The sequence below is a fragment of the Podarcis raffonei genome, chromosome 6, assembly GCF_027172205.1.
Source record: "Podarcis raffonei isolate rPodRaf1 chromosome 6, rPodRaf1.pri, whole genome shotgun sequence".
Lineage (NCBI taxonomy): Eukaryota > Metazoa > Chordata > Lepidosauria > Squamata > Lacertidae > Podarcis > Podarcis raffonei.
In genome coordinates this window covers 2,209,557-2,231,380 of record NC_070607.1, presented here as the reverse complement: position 1 = coordinate 2,231,380, position 21,824 = coordinate 2,209,557, and the positions used below count along the sequence as shown (strand labels likewise).

Genomic DNA, 21,824 nt, shown 5'->3' with positions numbered 1-21,824 from the left:
TGGAAGGGACCCCGAGGGTCATCTAGTCCAACCCCTGCAATGCAGGAATTTCAGCGACAGCATCCATGACAGATGGCCATCCAGCCTCTGGTTAGAAACCTCCAAGGAAGGAGAGTCCACCACCTTCCAAGGGAGTCTGTTCGGCTGCCAAACAGCTCTTACTGCTCTGGAGAGACTTCCGGGTTGGCGCCATCGTCTAATGGCGGATTCCCTCCGAGCTCCGGAGGGAATCTGCTCAACAGGGGTCGGGTTCTGCCGCGGCAGCGACGCGGGGACCCTTAGAAACCACAGGCGCTGAAGCCTGTGGACCTGGTGACTCGGTGGGCACCATTTGCGCGCCCCCCGACCCGCAAAGAAGCCTTTTTAAAGGCTTCGGAACGGGGGACGGAGGGAGGTGTGGTGCTGAGAGTTCGACTGCTTCCCCTGCTGAGTGAAGCCGCATGCCATGGATGGAGAGCGCTAATTTCTTCTTTTGAACTTTTGGATCAAAAGTAACGACCCGTGAGTAACACGGTAATTGGACTTAAAAGGGAAAATTATTTCTGGGAATTCGGCAAGATCGGGTAAGGTGCTAAAAAGGAAGTCAACCTGCCCGCCTTGTAAACATCGTAAAGCAAGGATTTTATTACTAAGGTTGTGTGAATGTCTTTTCTTTTTGTGGAAAAGTGCAATTAACTTTATATTGGGCCAATTTAAGTGACTGTGCTGGAGGATAAGAGAACGGAATTCACCCCTCCCCCAAAACCCGGGAGCGATCGGGGAGAGAGCCTGTGGAAGAGGTTTATAGATTTTGACAGCTGTCAAATTAGCTGTCAAAGTTGGGAAAAAAAGGAGAACTGTGTCTTTGCTGTCTTTGCTGGTTACATCTGATACAATTTGGTAACAAATTGTTAAAAACAAAGAAGAAAAGGTTAATTTGTCATTAAGTAACTAGAATCCCTCTAGAGGGGGTTCAGGACATTACAAAAATGGCTGTAAGTGGAAAAATACTGGCTGAACTGGAAAAGACCTTCCGTCTTTTGGGAAATCTACAGAAGCAGACAAATGTTTTGACTATGAGTGTAATAACAATGAAGGGAACAGTAAACAAAATTGCTGAACCTGGAAAGGATATGATTCAAGCCCCTGCAGATGAACAGGGAAGTGTTGTTGCTGATACAAAAATCCTTATAGCCAAACAGGAGAAAGAGTCTGAGTCATTTGAGATGCCATTTAAAGAATATGAGAAAGAAGGAGGCGCTGGGATGTTGCAGATGGCTAAAGAGAGCCAGAGGCCTGTTAAGTTGGAAACAATTGAAAATAAGAACATGAAAGTTTGGCTGGAAGTGAAGAATGGAATCTGGAGAGATCTCCTCTTATGGGGATCTGAAGACATATGGAATATAAATATGGACAGTACAGAGTTTGGAGCCTTTGGGACATTTGAACTTATGAGAAGCAAGAAACAATATTTTGGCTCCATTGTTAAATATGGAGGTCTGGCTGGAAGAAATATGGATTTTACTGGAACAGAGCCTCTTCGAGATTCGGAATCTAAAATAAAGGACTATCAAGAAAACCGGCAGAGAGAAATTGAGAGAGGGTTAAGTGCCTCGGATGTGAGATCGCCAGGCTGATTTTGGATGGACTGTTGGACTTTGGTTGGGAATCGAAACCGGGAAAGGGGGTGGGAGGGCTTCGGGAATTTAAAAGGTGTAAAAATATGATTCTGTTTTAATTAAGTTGGCTTAAAAATGGGGAATTTGGGGAGAGATTTGGGGCCGACCTTAGCAAAAGATTATCAAAAATAAGTGTTTCGTGTATAAAGATTGGGATTTTTAAGTTTAACTAGGTTAATTAAATTGATGGAGGAATTTAGGGAAAGTATGTTAAGAATAAGTTTTGAAATATAAAGATAGAGGTTTAAAAGTTAAAATTTGTTTAAGATAATTGAATTAGAGGAAATAAGGTAAAGTGGGGGGGATAAAAATTGCTGAGCTAAAAATTGGAATTGGAATACAAGAAGGGCAGGTGTGGGGAAGTCAAGGAAATTGGGTATGGAATGTAATTACGGTAAACTTTTTAAACTGCTGTTTTTCTTTTTCTCTTCTTTTTTCTTTTTTTCTTTTTCTCTTTTCTGTTTTCCTTTGTATTCTTTTTTGAAAATTTTAATAAACATAATTAAAAAAAAAAAAACAGCTCTTACTGCTCTGAAAGGTTTTCACGAATGTTTAGTCGGAATCTCCTTTCTTTGAACTTGAAGCCATCTGTCTGAGTCCTCCCGTCCAGAGCAGGATAAAACAAGCATCCTCCCTCTTCCATGTGACAGCCTCTAAGATAGCTGAAGATCTCCTCTCAGTCTCCTCTTTTCCAGGCTAAACATACCCAGCTCCTTCAAGCATTCATCGTAAGGCTTCGTTTCCAGACCCTCGATCATCTTGGTCACCCTCCTCTGCACATGGTCCAGCTTGTCAGCAGCCTTCTGAAACTGTGGTGCCCAGAACTGGACACAGTATTCCAAGTGTGGTCTGACCAAGGCAGAATCGAGTGGTACTATTACCTCCCTTGATCTGGACACTAGACTTCTGCTGAGGCAGCCTAGAATGGTGTTAGCTTTCTTTTGCTGCTGCATCACGCTGTTGACTGCTGTTAAGCTTCTGGTCCACCAAGACCCTTAGATCTTTTCCACCTATACTGCTAGAAAGCCAGGTGTCCCCCATTCTATCTTAGTGAATCTGGTTCTTGCTGCCTAAGTGCAGAACCTGACATGACTCCCTATTGAAATTCATTTTGTTCGCTTGCGCCCAGTGCGCCAATCTGTTCATGTCGTTTTGAATTCAGATTCTGTCTTCTGCAACATTAGCTACCCTTCCCAGTTTGGTGTCATCTGCCAATTGGATGAGCATCCCCTCAATTCCATCATCCAAGTCATTGACAAAGCCATGAACAACAAGGGGCCCAGGACAGAACCTGGCGGCACCCCCACTAGTCACTTTTCCCCAGGAGGATGAGCAGCCATTCATGGCTGCTCATCATGTCCTGGCGGTGGGCGACATTTGCAGCCTGGCGCATTGCACCACCATCTCGGAGCCACACTGCTCCCGTGGCCGTTGCTCTGCCTCCTGGTGTCACCACCTCCGAGTTCCTGCCGGAACCCAGCTGTTTGAATCGGCCAATCTGCAGCAGTCCGGGGGGCGGAGCTAGGAGGAGCGGACCTTACCGATGCAGGCTTCCCAATGGTCCGCTCCTCAGATTTAAAGGAGGCCAGAGGCCTCTGGGCTAATCTACTTTGCATCAGTATATGGGGGGCTGGGCTAGATGACCTAGGGCCCCTTCTAAGCCTGTTTTCAGTAACATGAGGGAAGGATCCTGTTCATTAGTTATTTATTAGGCATGTGGTCATCCGCCCGTGCACATGCGGGGTGACAATGTATGGCTAGTTCACATGTGATCTATGGTCCCCCTCGCCTTGTTGTGGTGAGTGGGCTTGCATGTTCCTATGACCCTTGTGAGCAAAGCTGTCGGGCATCTCCTACTCCCAGCAGGGTCACCCAAGGCGGTAAGGTCAAAGGGAAGGAGCTAGAGAAAGAATGATCCAAGAAGTCCTCAACGGCAGAACAGGCGGATGATAACAAGCGGTATGTTACAACGGCTGTGAAGGTGGATGAAGGCTGCAGCAGATAGGAATCTACCAGTTTATTGTGACTACTTCATGCCATCGGAACACAGCCCTACTGCGAAGACTGTGCGTTGGTCAGCATGCACTGATCTACACACATAAAACAAATTCACACACAGGCGACTTCCAAAACCCCAATCCAACCCCCCAAACCACTGGCACCTCTTAGACTATGTTATTGTCTGTGCTAAAGATCACCGTGATGTGCTCCTCACCAGAGCTATGACGAGCGCTGACAACTGCTGGACAGATCACGACTAATACACTCCACGATGGCTATCAAGATTATACCTCAATGCAAGCTTCAAGGAAGGAAACCAAGGCGCAAAATGAACACTCAAGCCCTTCAAGATCCAATTAAGCGGGATTGCTTCCAAACGACTCTTAAGGACCATCTGCTTTTGGAGTTCTCTGATAACATTGAGGAACACCGGACCAAGCTAAAAACATCCATTATTGCAGCCTGTGAACAAACTACTGGATACCAAACCAAGAAACATCAGGACTGGTTTGATGAGAATGACAGTGAGTGCATGATTGACAAGAAAAGGAAGGCCTTTCAGATCTGGCAAAGAGATAGAAACTGTGCCACTAAGAAAAAAAACTATGCCAACGCTAAAGCTGAGGTTCAAAGAAGAACCAGAGAACTAAAAAACACCTGGATCAAGAGATCCAGCTCAAGAGATCCAGCACTGAGCCGACACTCATGATGCACAGAGTTTCTTTAAAGCCAACAAAGACCATGTGGACAGGCTGCTTGGACGAGTGAAACTGACCACCTGTCTCCTTGATCCTTGCCCATCCTGGCTAATAAAATCGAGCTGGGAAGGGCTGGGCAATGGGCTCTGCGGGGTGGTGAATGCTTCCCTCTGTGAGGGATCCTTCCCAGACCTGCTGAAAGAGGCGGTCATTAAACCACTTCTTAAAAAAACATCTTTAGACCCAGCCAATATGGCCAACTATCGCCCAGTCTCAAATCTTCCATTCTTGGGCAAGGTGATTGGACCATTTGGATCCCTTCCAATTGGGATTCAGGCCTCATCATGGGACTGAAACTGCCTTGGTCGCGCTGGTCGATGATCTCCGGCGGTCTAGGGACAAAGGTGAGAGCTGTTTCCTAGTTCTACTGGATCTCTCAGCGGCCTTTGACACCATCAACCATAACATCCTTCTGGACCATCTAGAGGGGCTGGGAGCAGGGGGCACTGTTATACGGTGGTTCTGCTCCTTTCTCCTGGGCCGTGTCCAGAAAGTGGTGTTGGGGGATGAGTGTTCAGACCCCTGGGGTCTCACTTGTGGGGTGCCTCAGGGTTCCGTCCTCTCCCCCATGCTTTTTAATATCTATATGAAGCCGCTGGGAGAGATCATCAGGGGGTTTGGTCTGGGTGTTCATCAGTATGCGGATGACACCCAGCTCTACCTCTCTTTTAAATCAGAACCAGTGAAGGCGGTGAAGGTCCTGTGTGAGTGTCTGGAGGCGGTTGGAGGATGGATGGCGGCTAACAGATTGAGGTTGATTCCTGACAAGACAGAAGTACTGTTTTTGGGGGACAAGGGGCAGACGGGTGTGGGGGACTCCCTGGTCCTGAATGGGGTAACTGTGCCCCTGAAGGACCAGGTGCGCAGCTTGGGAGTCATTTTGGACTCACAGCTGTCCATGGAGGTGCAGGTTAATTCTGTGTCCAGGGCAGCTGTCTACCAGCTCCACCTGGTACGCAGGCGGAGACCCTCTCTGCCTGCAGACTGTCTCACCAGAGTGGTGCATGCTCTAATTATCTCCCGCTTGGACTACTGCAATGCGCTCTATGTGAGGCTACCTTTGAAGGTGGCCCGGAAACTGCAATTAATCCAGAATGCGGCAGCTAGACTGGTGACTGGGAATGGCTGCCGGGACCACATACTACTGGTCCTGAGAGATCTGCATTGGCTCCCAGTACGTTTCCGAGCACAATTCAAAGTGTTGGTGCTGATCTTTAAAGCCCTAAACGGCCTCGGTCCTGTATACCTGAAGGAGTGTCTCCACCCCCTTCATTTAGTCCGGACACTGAGATCCAGCGCCGAGGGCCTTCTGGCAGTTCCCTCATTGCGAGAAGTGAGGTTACAGGGAACCAGACAGAGGGCCTTCTCGGTAGTGGTGCCCTCCCCAGTGGCGTAGCGTGGGTTGTCAGCACCCGGGGCAAGGCAAGTAATTTGCGCCCCCTAACCCATGGATTTGCGCCCGGTGCGGCCGGCCCCCCCTGCACCCCCCACGCTACGCCACTGGCCCTCCCATCAGATGTGAAGGAAATAAGCAGCTATCTTATCTTTAAAAGACATCCGAAGGCAGCCCTGTTTGGGGAAGTTTTTAATATTTAATATTTAATGCTGTATTGCTTTTAACACTCGATTGGGAGCTGCCCAGAGTGGCTGGGGAAACTCAGCCAGATGGGTGGGGTAAGGTAAAGGTACCCCTGCCTGTACGGGCCAGTCGTGTCCGACTCTAGGGTTGTGCGCTCATCTCGCTTAAGAGGCCGTGAGCCGGCGCCGCCTGAAGACACTTCCGGGTCACGTGGGCAGCGTGATGAAGCTGCATCTGGCGAGCCAGCACCAGCGCAGCACACGGAAACACCGTTTACCTTCCCACTATAAAGCGGTCCCTATTTATCTACTTGCACTTAGGGGTGCTTTCGAACTGCTAGGTAGGCAGGAGCTGGGACGGAACGATGGGAGCTCACCCCGCCGCGGGGATTCGAACTGCCGACCTTACGATCAGCAAGTCCTAGGCGCTGAGGTTTTACCCACAGCACCACCCGCATCCCTAATAAATCATCATCATCATCATCATCATCATCATCATCATCTATGGGCCAATAAGCAAATGGTATCACACTATTAAGATAAAGAAGCTATTGCACTGCACTGGAAAGAACATTACCAACATCTCCTTAACTGCAACTCCCCCGTAGCTGCTGAGGTCCTCTCACAAATTCTGCAAAAACAAGTTAGAGATTAGCTTGTAGTATCTCCAAATCAGTGGACCTGATGGGATACCTGCCGAAATCTTCAAAGTGGGTGGAATTGGTCTTACACAACAACTTCACAAGCTCATCAAAAAAATATGGGAAAGAGAAGAGATCCCAGCAGACTTTAGAGATGCCAAAATTATCAATCTCTTTAAAAAAGGTGACAGAACTGATTGTGGAAACTATCGAGGCATCTCTCTATTAGCTGTGGCCGGCAAAATTCTTGCAAGGATCTTAGCAAAACGTCTCTTAACAATATCCGAGGTGACCCTTCCTGAATCCCAAAATGGTTTTCGGCCTTCTAGGGAGACAGAGGACATGATTTTCACCACTTAACAGCTTCAAGAAAAATGCAGAGAGCAAAACCAACACCTGTATATGGTGTTTATTGACCTGACTAAGGCTTTCGACACTGTAAATTGTGATGCCCTGTGGACTGTCCTTCTGAAAATTGGCTGCCCAGATAAATTTGTAAACATCATTTGGCTCCTCCATGATAATATGACAGCAACAATCGCAGATAACAATAGCTCTCAAAGTGAGCCATTCACAGTGGGATCAGGTGTTAAACAGGGTTGTGTTATTGCCCCAACTCTATTCATTATTTTCATTGCCATGATCTTACACTTTGTCGAAGGGAAACTCCCCACCAGAATAGACATCATATATCGAACAGGTGGAAAGCTCTTCAATCTGAGCAGGCTGAAAGCAAAGAGTAAGGTTACTGTAACTTTCACCATAGAGCTTCAGTATGCTGATGACAACGTAGATGACCTCTGAACTATCCTAAGCTTACAAAAAGCTTGGCTCATCGCTCAATATCCAAAAAAAACAACGTGCTGCACCAACAAGTACAAAACAACCCCTCTGCAGTGCCACAAATCCAACTCAATGGTATAACATTGGAAAGTGTCAATCACTTCTCCTACCTGGGCAGTTATCTTTATACAAGGGTCGACATTGATGCCAAAATCCAGCATCGCCTGAGCTCTGCGAGTGCGGCTTTCTCCCAATTGAAGTGCAGAGTGTTTGAGGATTGGGACATTCGCAGGGAAATCAAAATGCTTGTTTACAAAGCTATTGTACTACCAACCTTACTGTGTGCTTGTGCAACATGGACCACTTATACATGCCATCTCCAACTCCTTTAAAGATTCCATCAACGGTGTCTCTGAAAATTTTTACATATCATTTGGGAACAAGGGTGAACTAATGTCAGTGTACTGGAAGAAGCAAAGATCACCAATGTCGAAGCAATGATTCTTCAACATCATCTTTGTTGGACTGGTCATGTTGTGCGGATGCTGATTATTGTCTTCCAGAGCAACTACACTATTCCAAACTTAAAAATGGAACGCATAATGCTGGCGGGCAACAAAAGAGGTTTAAAGACTCTCTCAAGGCAAATCTTAAAAAATGTAGCATAAACACGGACAACTGGGAAACACTGGCGTTTGAGTGCTCCAATTGGAGAACAGCCTTGACCAAAGGTGTCGTGGACTTTGAAGACACTCGAACTCAGGACGAAAGGGAGAAGTGTGCAAGAGGAAGGCAAACTCTCACCGTGATCAACTCCTGCTAGGAAACCTATGCCTCCACTGTGGAAGGACGTGTGGATCCAGAATTGGCCTCTACAGTCACTTACTGTCTCACTCTTAAGACCGTGTTTGTGGAAGACAATCTTACTCGGCTACGAGTGGTTGCCAAAGATATATGAGTGCAAATGAAAGTCCATAATCTTTAAATTCAATCTGTGTAAATGGTGCAATCAGTACTTTACAGTCAGAATCTCAGCTGCCTTGATGTGTTCAGAAGAATGTGAGGAATGTCTCTGTGGTAGGGATGTTGTCAGTGCCGTTCTGGAAGGATTAAAGCTTTATGCATTGGTATTACACGAAAATCCCTTGGAACAGGACCACCAGTTCATACCCTCTCAGGAAGCAGCAGCTAATGCAGTATCAAAGATACTTTAGGCTAGAAATATTAGTGAGCTGAAAGGACATGTCTCCTTAAAGAAAAAAGGTAGAAGGGGAATTCACTCCTGTGCTGGATTACCTTCCACCTAAAGGGGTTGCTAGAGCATGGAAATCATCTTTTGAGACAAGATGCTCTCCAAACTTCCTCCAAAGCAAGATCCCTAGGTAATATATTTGGCAAGAGTAGGATAATATTTAAAATAACTGGCATATTCAAAGGCTTCACAAAGGAGATCTGCTAAACTTTAAACACTGAACAGTGCAGATCTGTGATTCTTCCATTTTTATCTGAATGAATAGGTTTATTGTCACCGTTTACAAGTTTTTACTTCTATTGTTATTTATTAAAATAATGTTTTTCTTAGGCTTCTAGAGTGGATTACAAATAGAGTGAAAAAGGCTTTTACATGACACAGAAGGAAAAAGGAATTGAGAATGAGGAAAAAATAGAAGTGTTCTTAGATGCAGACTTCTGTAATGTCCAGCTGCAATGGAAACAGATTCAAGGAGAGAATGAACCGAACTGGTGGCATCTCTGCTGAGCCATTGGAGAGTCTAGCCTCATCGTTTTCTCTGCTATTGCCTGATGGAGAATGGCTCCTTCCCGGTGACACTTGAGGGAAGACCTTCTTGGAGCTGGTGTCTCCACAGACTCGGTGGAAGGGCCCTGCAGCCCCATCTCTTCCTCTGCTATAGTGTGATGGGATGGTTGTCCCCAAACACACAGTGGCAATGCTTACAAAAATCAGTATATGGAGAAGAGTTTTGAAAGCACGGAAGCCTCTGATTTTGTCACAGTCGAAAGCTCCTTATGCACTTAGTTAATGACTATGACAACCTTAGGGTCATTAATTGCAATGGGTCTACTCTGAATAGGACTGGCATTGGATACAACCCTTTGTCTTGATAGGCTTCATTCTTATAGGATATGAGAGCATATTCACCCTGCTCATGGTAGGCAGTTTGCTCCACGTTTCAGCAAACACAAAATGATGATGGTAATAATCCTAATCCTAACAATAATTTTATTATTTTATTCCACCTGACTGGGTTGCCCCAGCCACTCTGGTCAGCTCCCAACAGACGATTACATGTTCAAAAGGCATGCTGACCCACATAAGGGGTGCACATGTGTGAAAGTCTGCTTCCATGCATAGACAGGGATCACGCAAATGGGCAGGGGGTGTTTAATGTCTCGCACTAATCCAGCTATTAGGCTTGTGTGTAGCTCAGGTGAAGAAGACAAAAATCTGGCAATGCCAATTAGCTGTTTGAAAGGGAAGGCTGGGGTGGGTGGCTGGATTTAGGCTCTGCTCGCACTTCTGTTTGCGGTACACACACTGCATTTCCAGTGCTGGCTTTTTAATCTTTGTTCACACCACGTTATCCAAAATAAATACGTATCCTGTACTTTGTGATAAAATACTACTCTTTGGTGCATTTCCCCTCAAACAAGCTTCACAATGATTAGCCGTTCCACACTGTGAACACCTTTGCATAATGTGCAGACACTCCCATCCCATCAACACCTCCTGGTGGTGTACACAAAACAGAAATGAATCTGACACTAAGGAAGCCTTTGCGGATGTGGATAGCTAGAGGAGAAAGAGCTGTGAAACACACCTGGGGGATAACAATTTAACTGAGCTCTAAGGTGGCAATGTGAGTTTCCCTCACCTATTGCCAACTATCTGACCTGTGCTGTTGTCATGTCTTGATGGTTTTGGACCAAAATGTGAATGACCAATCTATGTCCTTAAATGCCTGGAACCTCTAATTGTAACTCCCAGGTGCATGCATGTGGGTGCTCATGGAAACGCTGCTGTTTATATGTTTGCTGAAGGAAACACCAGTGTAACAAATATATACCTGCAGCAATCATAGTTCCCTCAGAAACTGTAGAGCTGCCAGTATTCACCAACCATTAGCTAAAATCTCTCTAGTATTTTGCAACCATCTGCACTTGTAATCTTCTAAAATGTAGTAATAAAAAATACTTAAAAGTAGGCATGCAAACCTATGCCATATATTTAGCGGTGATCTGTCATTTCATCTACGATTTAATTTAGTGTCAGTTTTGCATCCTGTGACATAGTTGAAAGGAGCTGACAAATTGCCTTTAGTTCCCACATCAATTTGTACCTCAGCAATTCTTGGTTGAACAAAGACATGTATAGAAATGTGCTTGCCTTTCCGACCCACCCTGCCTTCTTTAAAAGGCAACCAGGCCTTGCACAAGAGCAAGCCCTATCTTTGTTTGCATTCCTGAATCTCAAAAAGGCCTGGGGAGATCCCATGGTGATAACAGTCTCATTCTTAGGGACAATAAATCACAGCTGGTCCCTAGCCATGTCTGGCAGAACTGATCCATGACAGCACTGAGAATGACATGATTCAGACCAGTGCATGACCAGGAAGTTGAACAGATCAGGGATTACGGGAAAAGGGTTTGCGTAAAAAAGTGAAGTGTGGATGCAACAAATGGGTGTTTGGAAGCACTTGGATCAAGCCAGTCTTCTAGTCAGAGAACAAAAACTGGCTGAGGTTCCCTGTCAAATGTACACTCTGATGCCGCAAACTTTGACTTTTTTTCCTGAGCAGCATGTGGAATTTCCCTTATTCCTCAACCTAGCCGAAATTAAGTCTCCAAGGCTGCAATTGTCTACACGAGAGCAGGCCCCGTTCAACTCAGTGGGACTTGGGTTGACATGTATAGGATTGCATTCTAAGTACAGTACAGGGAGTTGTATTTCTTCATTATCATTCCTTGTTTTCTTGGACCTTTCACTCTATTCCACCCCCTTTCCTTTCTTCTGTATCTCCCCTACAGCCGAAATTCAGATAGTACCCTACTGGTGGCAGGCATCCATTTTGTTTTCCAATATATGATGGTGTTCTGTAAGTGAAACTAGTATGTTGCAATTAATATAAATAATAGCGCTGTATGAAATAGTGCTGTGTGGCTATAAAGGGAATATAGTGATTCTGGCCATATGCTTCTGATCGTTACTATGAATTATAAAATAATATGTAACACATAATAATGTGCAGTTAAAGTAATGTTTTTATTTTCAGATGCCTCATTACTTCATATCTTAGAAGTCTACTACTAAAGTACTGAGAAGTTAATTGCAGGAAATAGCTCAGATGGATTTGAAAGCAGCTTAATCCTTCTGGATTGTTGGAGGTTTTGACTTTTATTGAGTATAAAACTTATTTAAAATCACATTAAAGCCCCTTCATAGAAGCTTCTTGAAACCGTACACACATAGTTAGTCTCTTTCTTAAACAGTGAGTAGTATTCTATTGAAAGTGGCTGAGGTAAAAAGCAAACAATAGAGGGAGCCAACAAAGAAACATATTTATTCTGGTCCAGCAGAAAATACTCTGGTCCAGAACAGTGGCGTAGCGTGGGGGGTGCAGGGGGGGCCGGCCGCACCGGGCGCAACATCTGGGGGTTAGGGTTAGGGGGCGCAAATCCATGGGTTAGGGGGCACAAATTACTTGCCTTGCCCCGGGTGCTGACAACCCATGCTATGCCACTGGTCCAGAACTAGGCCTAATGTAAGTGGGAGCAGATGGATGGAAACAGTGCCATTTGACTATCTTCAATGCAGGCTGAATTCAGTCCCAGAATCGTCAAACCTCTCAAGAATCTCTAGCAAATCAAAGAATGTATTATATGTAGTACACATTGATGAGAAATACAAAGCACTCATGGCACATGAAAGAAAAATGCATCTCCCAGAATAAAAAATACAACAAAAAATCCTAATTGGTAGTTATTAGCATATAATAATCAGTATGTAAATAGGAGGGGGTAGAAACCTGTTTACATGACATTAGTCAAGTGGGTATCATTTCCTAAGTGATTCAATTTAATGATTTATCTCAGGTGGATTTATCAATGGGCTGACAAGCCTTTTACTTTGGTGGCGCACCAAACCTAGCATGTGCTAGCACTCAGCCACTGGATCTGTTTCACTATTGGGTGAAGAGCACTAGAGAAGAGGAATGGTGAGCGATACCTTTCGCTCACCTCTGAATAAAACCCAGGAAGGCCTGTGTTGCACATCCGGAGGCCTGTCTAGCCCAGCCTTGTTTCCCCAGCAGCCAAGCTGGTGCCCGTGGGGAGCCCTCAAGCGGGGCATGATCCCACAGCACTCTCCCCACTTGTAATCCCCAGCGACTGGTATCCAAGCACACAGTGCCTCTGATACTGGAAGTAATATGTAGCCCTTATGCCTGGTGGTTTATTCCTAGCCACACACTGGTGGCTACAATTGCATCTTACGGCAGCAAATCCGTAGTTTAACTCTGCCCTGTGTGAAGAACTTCATTTTGTCCTGAGCCTCCCACCTTCCGGTTTCATGGGGTGACCTCAGCTTCCAGTAGAATCATAGAATCGTAGAGGGGGAAGGGACCCCAAGGGGTCATCTAGTCCAACCCCCTGCAATGCAGGAATCTCAACCTCTGCTCAAAGCCTCCAAGGAAGGAGCGTCCACCACCCGCCTCTCGTGGGAGCCTGTTCCACTGCCAAATGGCTCTTACCATCAGAAAATTATTCCCAATTTTTAGTTGGAATCTCCTTTCTTGTAACTTCAAGCCATTGGTTTGGGTCCTACCCTCTGGAGCAGAAGAAAACAAGCTTGCTCCATCTTCCATGTGAAGATGCCCTTAAGGTATTTGATGAGGGCTAACCATCTCCTCTCAGTCTCCTCTTTTCCAGGCTAAACATACCCAGCGCCTTCAGCCATTGCGCATAAGCCTTGGTCTCCAGACCGGTCTCCCTGTCTACTTTCTCAACACCAGACATAACTTTATGCACCTACATGTTCATAAATTACATGGTCAGGAGAAAAGGCACTCTACATATGCCCAGAGACCTGAGGAAGAGCAGAGCTTTCACGCAGCAACAATCAAGCAGCCCCTTTTCTTCTGAGAAACTAACCTAACCCCGATCCGACGCTCCCCTGGGCGGTGCAGCGCCTTGGGCAGCCCGGAGCCCTTGCTCAGCTTTGTTGCGAGAAGGAGAGATGAACTGAATGGCTTTCAATGACTCGCCGTGCCCCTTCTAACCCGACAGGCAGAAATCCTCCCGGCAGGCTGACCCGCCGGGGAGCCGAGAGAGCGGACTCTGCTTCCCAGTCTGGCTGCAAAGCCCGGGAGAAAGGCCCCTGGAAGGCGGCGGCCAGTTTATTTCCCAGCAAAAATCGGGGCGCGGAGGAGGGAAAGAAGCGGGTGGAAAATCCGCTCTCGAAAAGTTTTGGGTGAACTGCGAGAAGTTTGCGGGGTGTTTTCTTGCGCTTTCCAATCCTGCAGGAAGTTCAGGATTTGCAGCCTCCTCCTCCTCCCCCCCCCCGCCAAGCATTCCAAGCCGCGGCCGGAGGAGGCAGAAGCGGGACCCCGCGCAGCCCCCTCCCCGTCCCGGCTCCGCATCCCGGCGTGCAGCGCGCGGTGCGGGCGAAGTGGCTGCCTGCGCCTCCCGGGCTCCTCCTCCTCTTGCTCCTCGCCTGGCACCCGGCCGGGCCGTCCGCTTTCGGTGCGCGGCTGCGAGGCGACGAGGGCGCGGGCCGAGGCTTTTCCGAGCGAGGGGCGAGCGGGATGGAGCGCGGTGCGGGGCGGGCGCTGCTGGGGCTGGGGCTGGGTCTGTGGCTGGGTCTGCTGGCGGGGCTGTGCGGCGGCGCCATGGACGAGTGCGCGGACGAGGCGAGCGCGCGGGCGCAGCGCTGCATGCCCGAGTTCGTCAACGCCGCCTTCAACGCCACGGTGGCGGCCACCGACACGTGCGGCAGCCCGGCCGAGGAGTACTGCGTGCAGACGGGCGTCACCGGGGTCACCAAGTCGTGCCACCTGTGCGACGCGCAGCAGCCTCACCTGAGCCACGGCGCCGCCTTCCTCACCGACTACAACAACCAGGCCGACACCACCTGGTGGCAGAGCCGCACCATGCTGGCCGGCGTCCAGTACCCCAACACCGTCAACCTCACCCTGCACCTCGGTGAGTGAGCGGCTGGGGGGCCTCGGGGCGCCTCGGGGCAGCAGCAGCGACCTTGCGCTGCGCGCGCTGCTGCTCAGGGGAAGTTTCCAGCGCCTGCCTGCCGGTCGGGCTCCATCCCTTGTAGTAGCAGTGATTAACTTAATGCTTTTCGAAGGTTGCTGCCGGAGTGGCAGGCGATGGCTGCAGCCTGCGGTTTATGCCTTAGAGCAGTGCTTTCCAAACTTGAGTCTTCAGCTGTTTTGGGACTACAACTCCCATCATCCCTAGCTAGCAAGACTGTGGTTAGGGATGAAGGGAATTGTAGTCCAAAAGCAGCTGCAGACCCAAGTTTGGGAAACTGGTTTAGAAGTACTGCCTCCAAGTAGGAGATTTTGTTTCCTTATTAAGGCTGATTGTGGTTGATAGTTCTGCCTCCTGCAGATTTGTTTAAACACACACACGTGTTGTCATTGATAAGGACTACCATCGCATCTTTGGCAGTGCAAAGTACGTCCTTGCCTGGGAGTGTTGCTCGCCAAGTCCAGATTCCCAGAGCAATTATTCAGCACAGAGGGAGAAGTTGCTTTGTGGATGCTCTCAGCGCATTGTATAGCGTGAAAATAAGTTTCCGGGCGAGGCCTCGACAAAGACTTGGGTGTCCCTGTAGTTTGCACAGAGCGGGGGGAAATACCTCCTTTTGCTGTGCCTCTCCCCTTGGGAAGAGGAGAGGATTCCTGTGGTCTGGGGCAGAGCTCAGGAGGGCATGTTTTCCGTGCTGGGGTTCAAGTGAAGGAACATGCACACTCATAGTCAAGAACATGTGCAGAGTGCCTTTACCACATTTGGCCCTTGTGAGAATCCTCCCTCCTGACCAGAGGGCAAGTGTGTTAGGTGTTACTTGCTTCTGAACTTTCATCACTGACATTATTTCGTGTAGCCAGACACATTGCCTCTCCTTGCCTTGCTTAATAACTTAGCTCCATCGTCTCCCTCCCCGCAAGTCAAACTGTTGGATTTCTAACAAATAAGGGACGTGTTGCAGTTGTACTGTCTACAGTCCTGTGCAGACATTGTTTTATTTGGTATACTCTTTAAACTGAATCTATTGGAGCTAAGGGGGTGTCCATGCTGCAGAAACTTGCTATGATTTTAATTTGTTGTAGTGACATTCTCTCTCCCATTCCCCAAGCTCCCCAAGTTTTATTTTATTTATTTAATGAACTTGAGTTAATTGTATAGACTGCTGGTTGGGTATTGTTCTCCATTGTTTTTTAAAACACCTCCCGCTGCAGGTGTACAGCAGCCGGTACAGCCCAAAGTGTCACCATACTGTAGAAATGTTTGATATTTTACTAAGTTTTGTATATGCTGTAAGCTGCCCAGAGTGGCTGGGGAGACCCAGCCGGATGGGCGGGGAATAAATAATAAAAAATACTATTTTTAAGGAAGCACTGAAACAGCAGCCTCTCTCCGCTGGTTAAGAGAGGCATCTGGGCATGTCTTAACTCGTTTTGTCCATTGGAAGAGATTACTGGTGTAAATGGTAGCATTAGTCATTGCCAGGCCTGGGCAGTAATGGAAAGATTGCCCAATATCAGCAGCTGGCCTCTCTCCTTCATCGGATAAGGCACATCATGCGTTGTGTACCTAAGGCTCAAGGCAGATATCAACACTGTACTTTCTTTGCATTCATCTTCACACCGATAAGAGGTGAGTTGCATTCTCCTCTGTTTTTACAAATGAGGAGCAGAGTTGAGTGTGAGAGATGGCAATGAAGTTTGCTGGTGGGTCCATGTCTGAGCTGCGTCTTGCCTTCCAAATCTTAGGCAATTGGTCTACCCACTACTAGTCTCCAATTATTACTCTTAGCATTGGATTACCATTGTTTCTTGGGTGGGACTACAACTCCCATCATCCATGGTCACTGGTATTGCTAGCTAGGGATGATGGGAGTTGTAGCCCAACAACAGCTGCAGACCCAAGTTTGAGAAACACTGGATTCGATAAAGGGCATGTGGGAATCTTGTCTTTGCAGCTGTGGTGACGCAGCTGCAGCCTATCCTGTCACTCCCTTCCTTTTGTCACATACTCATTCCAAACGGACATTCTTCTTGTATCCTACAGTGGCTTGGTGTCCCCCCCCCGCCTGCCCCCCACAATGGCATATCTAAGAACACAGGAGCTTGCATGAGTTGCATCCTCATGCACATTTAATGTATTTCAAAGCTTTTCAGAAGCACCAGTACATTGAAGAAAAGGCGGGGGGGGGGCACGTTCCATAAACTGCTATGAGCTTAATATTCAGTATGGTGAGCGCAGAGAGGCGGTGTCAAATAAGAGTGCAACTTTTGCAACATTTTCAGCCCACTTCCATGCTTGTTTTCTCAGAAGTTATGTTCACTGCGCTGGGTGGAAGTGTGGTGCAACCTAAGCAAACTTAATACCAGCCTGTTCCCTGAATCTTGCAGAACCTTCTCTGCTCCCAGACAGGGTGCTGGCGGGGAGAGGAGTCTTTAAAGTTCGCATCACCTGCCTTTTATCCTTTTCTGCTTAAGGGAACACCTGCAGGCAAGGTTCTTTTGCCACCTGCTTGCATTTATGGCTAATTGGAACTTTGTGCCTGAACTGGCATAGTAGATTTCCTTGACTAGACAAGAAACTTCATTACCTGCTTCCTTTTATGATCATCCATTAGCAATTTCTTGCATGTCTGGCCTCAGTGCTTTATTCTTAGAGCAGATTTCATCACTTTTCAGGTTGTTTTCTATAATGTAATAATTTCCTCCTCCTGCTGCTTCCTGTACTAGTGGAACTGAGCATTTTCCTTTTTCCATACAAGGACTACCCTTCCCTCTCCTTATCCTTCCTGTCCCAGCCCTTTATAAATGTGGAATGGTTTTTTTCCAGACTCCTGGGAGGCCACTGGGACATTGCTGGAACAACTCTTGGGTTGGGGCAACTGGCTAAAAAGTTCAAAATGTTTTAAACGGTTTTAATTTTGGTTCCTCTGTTTTGTTTTTGTTGGGTTGGGGTTGGTGGTTATTTTAATTTGGCTATAACTGTAAACTGTTTATTATTATTATTATTGATTTATAGTCTGTATAATATATTTTGTTTTTTAATGTTTGAAGTTTTATTATGTTTTTATATATACTAAGCCACCCAGAGTGGCTGGGGAAACCCAGCCAGATGGGTGGGATATAAATAATAATTAAAAAAAATTATTATTATTTCCTTATCCCTCAGCTTAATCCCACCCAACCTTCTCATTTACTTGTGTCAGTGCTAGCAAGGATCATCTTCACCTTCATACTTCCTCTTCCAGGGGAGAAGCGGTTTGCTTGTTAGACTTAGGTTTTTTCAGGTTAAATATTGACTGACTTGGTCCACTTGACAGGCTAGTGCATAATGAATGTAGGAAAATTAAAACACCGGCTTCCCAAAGTGTAAAAGGGGGAGTGAGGAATGTGTACAGTATAGAGTTCCATGTTGCCTTCCATATATCTGGGGACTTTGAATAAACACTTCAAAGGAGTGTTCTGTCTCAGGGTTAAATTGTTGCTTTGTGGTGGTCAAACATAATTTAAATAGGTCACAAAGCAGTTTCACAGTTAAATCTCATCACACGCAATGCAAAAAGGAAATGGGCTGTCTCCAAGTGGTAATAAATTGTAGGAGGCTGATTTCGGCAACATTTTAGCAGGTTATTCCTCACTGGATTTGGCTTTTCTTTGGTTTGCTTTGAACAATGTGTGTGGTGGAGCTGGGATTTTTAAGCCTGAATGCAAACTTAAAAGAAAAAATGAGCTGGTATCTGTAATGACAAAGTAATTTGTGGGGAAAGCTTTTGACACTTTCTGGCTGCAAACAATTGAATGTTTGCACACCTGTGATGCAGTAAGTGTAAATTTGGAGGGGTTTTTTTGTATAACACAGTAAATGACGATTAGTGCAGGAATGAATGAATAATGTGCTTATTCAGCACTTCCTTTGTAGATAAACACTTTTTTGTCTAGGCATTTGGAGCAAATGCTTCAGGTTTGGAAAAAGAATGTGTGAGCGTCTGCTGTGATTGTAAAACAGAAAAATGCTGAAACTGGGAGATGTGTCACAGCGGAGGAGCCTGGCTTGTTTGAAAGGGAAAATGGGATACATAAAACACGGTGGTGCCTCTCAATTCACTAACTCTTTGCTGGTTGATGTTTATGTATAGAATTTGGACCATAAGAGGATGCTAGGGAAAATGCTGTGGTTACACCAAAAGCTCTGTCAGTACATGGGGTATTTGCTTTGAACAAGAATTTTCACTATCCACTGCTGGAAGGAACATACAGAAATAACTTTCCAATTGTCAGTCGTTCAGCTGTTTGAACTGAATTTATAATTGTGGTAGCTTGCCAGTGTTGCCACTTTGCCATTGTCTAAAAGACAACAACCCAGCAACTATGACAAAAACCCACCAGCTGCTTTTGATAGCGGTGTTGTGTTTAAAGTTCTGCGAATGGTCAGTCATTTGCTTGAGTTGCATAAGAAGGCAAGGGCTTTCTGTGTGTAAATGGGCGGAGGTGTTTCTCAGGTGTGGAGCTGTTTGGTGTTTGTGGGAGAGAGGCACTAACCTGTGTTAAAATGTGGATTTAATATGCTGATTCTTTCTATGCACCCTGTTTGGTCATTTGTTAAAAGTACTTTATGATTCTCACAAACTTACATTTTGAAGGTGCATGGATCTGGATATACATCTATTGCTACACACCCACACTATTTTGAAAGTAAAGTTTTCTGTGATAGTTTGACTAGACTGGCCTGTGTCAGACCCAAACCTGAAATTTCTAATCTGCTTGCTATAAAAGGCTTACAGGATACGAGAAGATGCATCAAATAGACAAGAACCTTGTTATCTGCTGAAGAGAGATAATTCTTGTTCTTGCAAAAGCTACACTCCTATCTAGAGGTGGAGAAATGGGAGATTTCCTGGAAAACAATGTAGAACTGGCTACTGATAGAATTAAGTAAAACTTAGAAAAGACTGTAGAATTCTGGTTTAGTTTGGATGTGGTTTTGTTACCATACAGAACGTTTGCATAAATCACAATGCCTTCCCTTAGAAGCTTCAGTATAAGCCATAAGCTGTGTGTCTTCCAGAGCTTCAGCTTCTGTCAACATACTTAATTTTAAAAAGGTGTAAGGCATCCTTCGTCCAGATGTTGGTATCACTGTTACATAGACAGTTACAATTACAAAAACATTAGAAGACAAACCAACAGTAAAGTAAAAGTAGGAGGAATAAAAATGTTTAGACAGTTAAACCAAAATGCCTTGGGAAACAAAAACCTGATACCAGAATGAAGATTGCGTTTGTGCCAGGTATACCTCCTCAGGAGGGCATTTCACAGTCATGGTGCCATTGCAGAAAAGGCCCTCTCTTTTGTACATGTATGATATACTTCTAAAAATGGAGAGTGGCCTTAAAATGCAGGCAGGAGTCCTTTACTTCAAGTGAGCTACTATAAGAAATCATTTGGGGGATTTGGGCTCCAATGTCACCAGTATTTAGTTGACAAGCAGTTCTCCTTCTTTCTAAGACTCCAAGAAGGCAGTAGAACTCTTGAGCAGGTGTCTGGCGGTCGTGTTCTGGTAGATGAGAGAGAGCAGGCTGAAACTCAATCCAGAAAGATGGAGGGCTTTTTTTAGTTAAGAAGTTGACTGATTTGGATAGTGGTCTTGGAAGGGATTGTACTTCCCTTGAAGAACCTCTTGTGTAACCTGGTGGTGCTTTGGGAGAGGGACAGGTTGCAGCAGGAGCCAGGAGTGCTTTTTGTCCACTTTTGCTCAGATGTGGGTAGCTTTTGGTAGGATATGTTGCAGAACCTCTGTGCCCATCATTCCTGACCATTGGCCATGCTTGCTGCGGCTGATGGGAATTGTAGTTCAGCAACATCTGGAGGGCCATAAGGTAAACTTGTACTTCTACTCTACAAACTGCTTGAGGGGTCTTTCAGGAGAGCTTGCCCTTAAGATTGGTTAAGTTGATGTACAGTGGTACAAACGCTTCAGGTTACAGACTCCGCTAACCCAGAAATAGTACCTTGGGTTAAGAACTTTGCTTCAGGGTGAGAACAGAAATCGTGCAGCGGTGGCACAGCGGCAGCAGGAGGCCCCATTAGCTAAAGTGGTGCTTCAGGTTAAGAACAGACTTTCAGAACGAATTAAGTTCTTAACCCAAGGTACCACTGTACGTGCAAGATTTGGTAGCTGTGTAACTTCCATCCAAGTGACTTAAACTTTATTCGTTCATTATCCCACCATTCAGTAGGCCTTGAAAACTCTTCACTGTTGGCTTTAACAGTGCATACCTGTGAATTTCAGAGAGCCATGCTCTATATAGTCATTTATATACTTTTCTAATATGGTTGCATTGCATCTTTTCTTCTCTCGGTTATGCATTTTGCTTTCTGAGGATGTAACCCCAAAAAACAGCTTTACATAGATAAAGTGTGTTACTTACAGCGAATAGTTGCTTTTTGAACCTGATTTACCTGAAATGAGAGCTTTTCCTGGTGCTAAAAGCAAGATGATATCGGTCCAGTTCTGGCACAATTGTAGTGTTGCATTTTAGCTTTGTGTCCCAAAGTAGGTGACTGATTCTTGGATTTTAAATTTCTGAGTAGCCAAGGTCTTGAATACTTTTTTGGGGTGCCTTCTCCCATATGTGTCTCCTCGCTCTTTAAAGCAAGCAGGAGAGATATTTGTCTGCATTCTGTCATTTACTGCAATTAGAGTGGGAGGATGCAGAGCAGGCCCCTTCTGTTACTGTGTTCACCTTTTGGAATCCCTTCTCATCAGGCAATGTTTCTCTTCTGCTGGTATTGAAACACCTTTGTTCTCAAATTCATTTGTTGGATTTGGAGTGTGTCAGGCTGTGTTCATTGTTGTACGGTTATGCATATACATTTTATGTAATGATTTTTAGAAGACTTATCCTTTTGGCCTTGAGTTCCATTGTTGGGAAAACAAATTACCGTAGGTTTTAATAAGTAATTAAAACTCACTTTTGCTTTTTAGAATACTGTTTATCTCTGAAATATTCAGATATGTGGGATCTATGTTGTTGCCTTGTATGCTAAACAAGCTATATTTATGAAACATAGTGTTTTTTGTGCTAATTCTTATGGAATGCTAACAAATCTGTATCAAGGTGTTCAAAATGT

The 21,824-nt window shown here is 45.7% G+C and overlaps 1 protein-coding gene across 1 annotated transcript in view; it reads left to right on the top strand.

The window, feature by feature from the left end:
• The first annotated feature begins 14,240 nt into the window (after positions 1-14,240).
• The window catches only part of LAMC1 (laminin subunit gamma 1), a 117,342-nt gene continuing 109,758 nt past the window's right edge, over positions 14,241-21,824 (top strand). Inside the window, exon 1 of the mRNA XM_053390957.1 lies at positions 14,241-14,637. Within this exon, the coding sequence (XP_053246932.1) occupies positions 14,241-14,637 (397 nt within the window). The remainder of the gene's footprint in view (positions 14,638-21,824) is intronic.